This window comes from Panicum hallii, chromosome 1 (genome assembly GCF_002211085.1).
Source record: "Panicum hallii strain FIL2 chromosome 1, PHallii_v3.1, whole genome shotgun sequence".
In the NCBI taxonomy this organism is placed as follows: Eukaryota; Viridiplantae; Streptophyta; class Magnoliopsida; order Poales; family Poaceae; genus Panicum; species Panicum hallii.
The window spans coordinates 19641636-19649501 of record NC_038042.1 but is presented as its reverse complement, the minus strand read 5'-3'; the positions used below and the strand labels follow the sequence as shown (position 1 = coordinate 19649501).

At 50.3% G+C, this 7866-nt stretch overlaps 1 protein-coding gene across 1 annotated transcript; it reads right to left on the bottom strand.

Annotated features, from left to right (window-relative positions):
• Window positions 1-4970: 4970 nt before the first annotated feature.
• Window positions 4971-6940, bottom strand: LOC112902680. Its single transcript, XM_025971850.1, has one exon. The coding sequence runs from the start codon at window positions 6898-6900 to the stop codon at window positions 5191-5193; it is 1710 nt and encodes a 569-aa protein (XP_025827635.1). The 5' UTR covers window positions 6901-6940; the 3' UTR covers window positions 4971-5190.
• Between the last annotated feature and the right edge of the window lie 926 nt (window positions 6941-7866).

The window sequence follows — 7866 nt, the reverse complement described above, 5'->3', positions numbered from 1 at the left end:
AAGGCAACAGACATGAGGCTAGGCAAGGGAGGGCAGCTGCAGGAGGACGGCGACGGCGGCACAGACTACCTTTCCTCTGGCGAGATATGTGGACAGTGTGTGATATTCAGGTATTTGGGATTAAAACACAATAGATTCTAGTATGAGTTTGTGTGTTTGATCTTTTGTATGTGTGTTAAAAACTTTAATGCAAAGGCAAAAGGGTCTTTTTGTAATTCTGGAAAATTTAGGTCCTTTGGTGCAAAATGTGTGAGAATGGTAGGTAAAATCAAAATATGTAAAGGGTTGTTTTGCAAGAAGCAAGTACTTACTTTTAAACCACAGATAGAAGTGAAACTACTCTAAGGATTCAATTGGAGTGTAGATTTTAAATAGGATTTCTCCGAAGTTTAAAATTTTGCCAAGTTTTAAAATAGATTCAAATCCTTAACTCTTTTGAAACTGAACCTTAAAGCAAAGTTGTAGATCTTGTTAAGCTCTACATTTTTGCTTTTGGGCATATTTTCATTTGAGCTATGGTTTGAAAGTTAATTTTGTTTTACAGTGGAGTCCCTACATTTTTGGAAAATTCTAAACCAGTCCTCCTTTGTCTACCTCCAGTCCCTCCTGCTCTGCCTCGTGCCCGTGACCCCGCCACCTTCGCCGGCCACTTTCCCGAGACCCAGCTGCCCCGCACCGCTCTTCTCCACGCCACGTGCCCTCCAGCGCCGCGCCCGCCGCTCACCCGACCCGCGCTGGCCCTCTCCTTGCCCCTCCACGTCGCGCCGCCGCCGCCCGAGCCGCCACGCACGCCGTCGGCTTGCTAGCAACAGCTCTCGCTCATCGTGCCTCCTCCTCGACTTGAAGCACATCCCTGAGATCCCAGTGAACTCACTCTTGCCTTCACGCACTCACATTTCCACTATCTTCCTTCTTCCCGAGCGCTACTCCTCGCCGGAGCTCCGCCGCAGCTCCTGCCCGCCGTCGTCAGCCGCCTCCGCTGCCTCCCACCCACGATCCAGTGCTCTAGTAGCACCGCCGCAACCCACTGAGGCTCACAGACCCATCCAATTTCACTTTCCCGCACCCGAGCAGCCCGGACCACAGCGCCGGTGAGCTCGAGCTCCGTCGCCGCTCGGTCTCGCCGTCATCCCGACGCTCCATCCCCTCTTAGCCCCAGCCAAGCACACTGCCAGCACCACGTCATCGTGTGGAAGCTTTTTAGTCACTTCCCCTCTGGCCACCAGAACGCCGTCGCCGCCCCTCGGAGCCCCGCCGCCCGCCTCTGTTCACTGTCGACTCGCCGCCTCAGCCCCTCTCTTCCTCAACTCCGGCCACCCCCGTGACCGCCGTGAGCTCCTGAACCTTTTTCCCCACTTTCCCCTCACCACCGGTGAGCCCCCTCGCCGGAATTTGATCACCATCGATCGGCTTCTCTGTTTAACCCGGCCAAGGACCCAATTGCAAGGATTCAAATCTTTTCAGGGTCCTTTCTATGAAAAATTAGTACCCCCATTTCAAATCAGCCAACTTTGAAAATCCATAGGAATTTGTAGAAAAATCTAAAAATTGTCAAACCGGTTTGTTGTACTCCAGAAGTTTAGCTCTACAACTTGGTTTATTAGAGTCTGATTTGAAACCAAATGTTTTTTGAGTTATTTTAAAGTTTAGCAAAAGGGTATCTTGAGTATAACTTTTGCATGCTAGCTCTATTGCTTGTGATTTTTGGTGTGTAGCCTGTTTAGGGTATGAGTGAGCTTGTGTGCAAGTTTCACCTGCAGTGCTGAACCCTATCTTGAACTCATTTAAACTTATGCAAATCAATCTTGAAATGGTTTAAATTTATTCAAGCATGTTACTAAGGTTTTCATGCTTAGATCTTTTTACCATGTGATGTTCTATAATTGAGTAGTTCATAGTAAATCTTTCAAGAATTTATGGCACTGTTTTGCCTAAGGTTTGAATTTAAACTTGAAATTTGAACTTAATTCAAATGCTTTAGTTTCTATTTTCAGAAATTTATGAAAAATTCATAGTAAGCCCATCTGTTAGAAGTAAGCTTACCCACAAAAATTCAAGTCTATAGCCTTTGTGGATTTCAAAATAAAAATCAAACTTGTTAACCTAATTCAATTAATCCCATTAATTATGATGATTGAATTAAGATACAAATAGTAGGTTTGAATTCAACTTTCTTATTTTATGAAGTTGTATTTATCAATTTGTTAGATTGCAACTTTATCGTGAAGTAAAGTTCTTAACTCAATAATCACCTAATTCAAATCACTGCATATCATGTAGAGTAAACAACACTCGATGACGGAGTCTACGAGCTAATCCAGGAGCCCGAGCAAGGATTTTCTGAACACCAGGTGAACGTCGCTGAGGATTTAACTGAAGCCCCGAACCAAGGTTCGGAAGTCTTTGACATCCTTGACCCTAGCCTCGCTCAAGAAAGTAAGCCCCGATGCATAACCCAGTATTTTAAATTACTACACTTATATAGTTTTATACTTATATATCTATATTATGCATTAAGTCTAGGAGTTGAAATGAAACCCTAGATGCATGGATCCTAGGAACCTATATATTATGCCTGAGTCCTTATCGAATAGATGCTCTGCTAATAGGACCGGCAGAAGTCGAGTGATTTTTTGTCACTCGCGCGATATAGGATTTGAATGTTTACTATTCTGCAATCACTATAAGGATGATGGACGGGGTCATATGCAGTATCATGACTTGAAAGGTTACCCCGTCTATGTTGATAAGTTGATAAGATCGCAGTGTGTGGTAGCTGTGGTCAAGTGTTTGAAAGTACTAGCCACATGCCGTAAATATGGTACGCGGTAAGCCTATTACCTGATTTGCCCGGTGAATGGACTTATCCCCACCACTCGATATATTGGTTTCTGTTGCACACACGCACCAACGTGTGGGAATACGTTCTGCATAGCAGACAGGAGTACGGTCATACAGTGGCGCTGTATACGTACGTCCTGCACATTGGATGTGCGTATGGTCCTACAGTCGCTTGTAGTGGCCCTGATCCATAACCCGGAATATGATGGGAATGGTTATTCAGAAAGTTAAGTTTCTGAACGTGTGAGTTAGGATCTCTTGTAAGGTTATGAAACTCGATTTAGAATCATCCGTTTCTCGCGGAGATTGAGACGGCTTGCTCCTTCTGCCACATAGAGTAAGAACAGTAACTATTGTTGGAATAATCTTGATGGATGCTAATCTCTACCTTGCTGATGCTTACCTAGAATGGTTAATGAAATTAGAATCTGAAAGCTAAAATATGAAAGTTAGATCATACTCTTTGTTGCTTTTCAGCAAAAAGAAAACCAGAACCCCTCGATCCTCCATGGTCTAGCTTCCGGCTAAGTATATCCAATCTCGATTAAGTCTTGCTGAGTATTAGTATACTCAGTCTTGCTAGTCTGTCTTTCAGGTATGGCCTGTGAGAACCAAACGGATAGTCCAGCCTGGCCATTTTCTGTTCCGTTTGGCTGGTCCGTGGAGTGGGATCCGTCCCCGGCTGGCAATGACCCTCCGGTATGACGCCATGTTTCGAGCTGAGCGTGGTGCCAACTTTCGCGACGTGTGTAGTGGCGTGTTAATTTCTTCCGCTGTGAATCTAAACAAGCTTGCTTGTGGTTTTAAACAATGTTGTATAAGTTTACTTTCAGTTTAAAATAGATTGTAATAATGTTTAATATTTCTAGGAATTAAAAGTTGGTGAGCTGTGGTGTGATTGTAAACTCACCTTCGTGGGAGGTAAACCTACCTTAATCCTGTGTAACCGTGGTTGAATCGGGCAGTGACCCGACAGACCAATGATTTGTTCTGTTTGAAGTACGTTGAGTTAGTATCGCTTGTAAAGTGATGACTAGCGCACTTTAGCCGGAATAATTTAAGCGGATTGGTTCTGCCACACAGTGCATCCAAACCGTCGGTTCCAATCCAACAGTTAGGGACAAGGCAAGATTTGGTTTGGGTTTGGTGGGCCAAATTCGTAAGATGGGCTGAACCCGTGAAATGGGCTGAGATGCTGACCTGTTAAAATATTGGGTATGAAGTATTGGTGGTAATCTGCTGGGAGAGATGGCTAAAAACTGTATTATTTATAATAGGAGATCATCTTACATGTCCATTTAGATGATCAAATTTTGGTAATCTGTTGGAAATGCTCTAAGATGGCATTTCACATTAACTCTCATATGGATCATGAAGATCCACCTATTTCTGATTAAATGATCCCGATTCTGAACAACGGGCCTCTCATTCAGCAGCGAAGCTGTGAACTTGGCTTTGAGCAAAGGACTCTGGATGCTCCAAGCAAACCACAATCAATTGAGATACATTCACAATCAGTAATGGTGAAGGATAAATCACATACATGATTACTGATTTTACGATGAAGATACTTCATGAATATGAGCGCTTCAGATCATGGTTATTTCACAAAGACAACGGCATTACAATTCGAATTTCAACTAAGGTTTCATTCATCACGCAATACTCGACCCAAGTAAAGAATCATCTAACACGACATTGTATACGAACCATCATATGCATCATGAACCTCGACCCTTGTAGGACTACCTGATCCTAATCCCCAAATCCCAACAACACACCTCACTGCAAACTTTATCATCGAGCAAAGGACTATGGAGATCCAAGCAAACCACAAACAATTGAGGTATAATCATAATCAGCAAATAGCAAAGGGTAAATCACATGATGACTGATTTAACTTCTAAACATACTTCAGGATATGAGCACTTCACTATTTGAACTTGAATGTTCCACGAAAATCATGATCAAATTGATATCTATCAATTCACAGTCATCAATTACGATTGCAAAATCAGCTGGCTGCTAGCAGCATTAGACATGCAGACAGCACACATGCAACGATGACAGGACATAGAACACAGAACAGAGCAAACAGATGCGAAAGAGAGCAGAACTGAACTTGGTAATTTTCCAAAGCAAAACATCACCACCATCAGAATTTCCATCAAGGTTCATTCACCATGAACAAGTGCCGAGTGCAGTACATTTCATCACGCGACATGAACATCTATCGACCAGACCACCAAACACCCATCTCTCATCTAACAACGAAACTTCAAGCTGAAAATCCTACTAGTTACTGGAAGTACTAGAAACTCAGAAGAAGAAAACGAACGGGCTCACGCATCACTGCCCTTCGCCGTAGCCCTGAGCAGCCGGGATCGTTGCAGAGGTCATCGTTGTGGAGGCGCAGTCGCCGAAGGGTCCCCCGACGTCGCAGGTGCCGTTCATCTGGATGGCGGAGGCGACGGCCACCGAGGCGGCGAGGTTGACGAGGTGGAGACGGGGGAACGGGACGTAGATGCCGTGCACGGCGACGCGCGAGTTGATCACCGCGTCAGGTTCCTTCACGGGTATGTAGTTGATCCGGACCTCGTCGGTGTCGGAGCCGGCGCCGCGGGTGATGACGAGCTTCTGGTCCTCGCCGGCCAGGGTGGGGAGGATGGCACCGGGGTGGAGGCGCAGGAGCTCGGCGCGGGTGAGGCGGTGCCCGGGGACGATGTGGAAGCGCACCGCAGAGACGTAGCCGTGCCCTCCGCCGGTGAAGATGGCCTGGTCGTCGAGCGCGAACACCGTCAGGTTCGCCAGCTTCTCCAGCTCAGCGAACTTGACGCGCATGGCCAGCGCCACGAAGCCAAAGCCGCTGTCGCGCAGGCGGGATATGGCGTCGCGGATCATGATGCGCACGACGGAGGCGGCAGTTGCGGCGGAGGCGGCAGCCGATCTGGCGCTGAGGTGGTGGTGGCGGCGGCTGTGGTGGTGGACATGGACCTGGTGGTGGTGCGCGCCCTCAATGCAGGAGGCGTGGGTGAGCGGCGGGAGGATGCCGTGGAGGCCGTGCACGACGTAGCGCCCGTCGTCGTAGAGCTCAGGGTGCGAGATCTCGACGCCGTCGACGTACAGCCTGGCGTGGTGGACGGAGAAGGGCCCGTGCTCTGCGGCGACGTCGAGGCAGAAGCCGACTGAGGCCGACGGGAGCTTCACGGTGGGCGTGGCGGTGAGCTCGGCGTAGGGGAAGTAGCCCAGGGCCATGTGGTCGAGGAGGAGGTGGCGGCGAGAGCACCCGGGGCAGGCGGCCTGGAGGAAGATGTCGGGGGCCGCGAAGACGGTGATCGCGCCGGGCCAGGTCGCGAGGGACGGCGAGTCGGCGAGGAGCGTGGCCGCCGACGCCATCTCGTTGTACCCCAGCGACGCGAGCACCTTGGCGAGCTGCTGCAGGCCGAGGTCGTCGTCCGAGGACACCATCCCCGCCGCTGCGGAGTGGGCGGGAGGCGGAGGGCTCGCCACCTCGCGGTACGGGCTGGGGAGCGGAAGGGTCGTGGTGGTGGTGGCCATGGGCTCGTCGACGGGTGGAGGAGCGGATGTGGCCTCAGGCGCGGACCACCTCGCGTCCTCCGCTTGCGGCGCGAGTGGGGGCAGATCCGCAGTGGCGACGAAGGAAGGAGGCGGCGAGGGCGGCTGGGGCTGGTCGATCGGCGCCGGGTCCACGTCCGCCGCGGCCGCGCCCATCGCCGCCATGGCCTCCTCGCCGGAGGGCGCCTGGGCGGCCGCGGGGGTGAAGAAGGGGTCTAGGACGCGCAGCGACTGGCGGTTCTCCTCCGACTCGATGCGGTTCTGGTGCATGGACGGCGCGGTGTCGAAGCGGGCGGTGGCCGTCATCGTGGACGGGGAGCGGTGGTGGTGGGCATGGCCGTGGCCGTGGTGGTGGAGGAGGTGGGCGTGGGTCGCCGGCGCGCCGTTGTTGTTGTGGGAGGCGGCGGTTGCGGTGGGGAGGAGCAGAGAGGCGAGGAGGAGGACGGGGAGGGGGAGGAGGAGGTGGAACGCCGGAGCAGCCATGGCTCCAGGCGAGGCGAGGAGAAGCGGTCGGGTGGGTGGCAACTGGGAAAAGGCTGCTGCGGAAAAACGGAGTGGTGGGGTGGTTTATATGGCCGGAGCGCGCTCCTGACGGTGCCGTGCCCGTACGTCCAAAGTCCAAACGGGCCGAAATGCCTCCGGGGTTCTTGGCCCGCAAGTAGATCGCTCAATGTGACGGAAATGCCCCTCTGGTGCTCTGCTGTCTTCCGTTTTGGCGGGAGAATTGGCAGATATTTTCGGTGATGCGCTGTCCTTGCGCTTATCCCTGCTCCAGCTGTGTACTTTGCTTTTGAGTCGGTTACAGCCATGTCTGTGTTGTGTAGCGTGCACTTGTTCTTCGTGGACCTAGATTAACGCTACAGAAATACAAAGTATCGTGTGGACACAGCATACGGGTGCATGGCTGTTTGTTCGACCGAGCAATAAGCCACACAGATTTTTCAGAATGCTTCCAAATATTCTTTATTTTGAATGGACATATGCTTGAAGTTTGGGTTTAACTTTTGAATTGCGGTCTTGTTTTATTGGTTTCGGAAATAGTCGGCAGCTAAATCTACTCGAAATGTATGTCGCGTGTCGTGATCGGAAATGACCTATCATATAGTAACTCAATTTATACTGATGTAGTCAATCTTGCCCTACCTCCAGTCGAGGGTCGGTCAGATGTATTCGTTAAGCCCGGGTGCTCGTGAGAGTTTAGAAAGTTATAAGCTTTCGAGTGCAGAGTGAATCTCTTGGATCTCTATTCCCTTTCCTAGGCGGATGACCCTCCCTTTTATAGTCCAAGGGGGCACCCTCCTAATAGGTGGACTGGTATAGCGAGAGAAAGAGAGAAAAATAGAGAGAGAGTTTCCTTGCCCCGTCGATCAGGGCCGCAAACTTCGTCAGTCGGGACCGCCAACTCCGTTCATCGGAGTCCTTGGTTGGCCACCGCCCAACTCCTATGTC

Excerpts from the sequence above, each read along its gene's own strand:
- LOC112902680 (XM_025971850.1), bottom strand. The coding sequence starts at position 6,900 with ATGGCTGCTCCGGCGTTCCACCTCCTCCTCCCCCTCCCCGTCCTCCTC.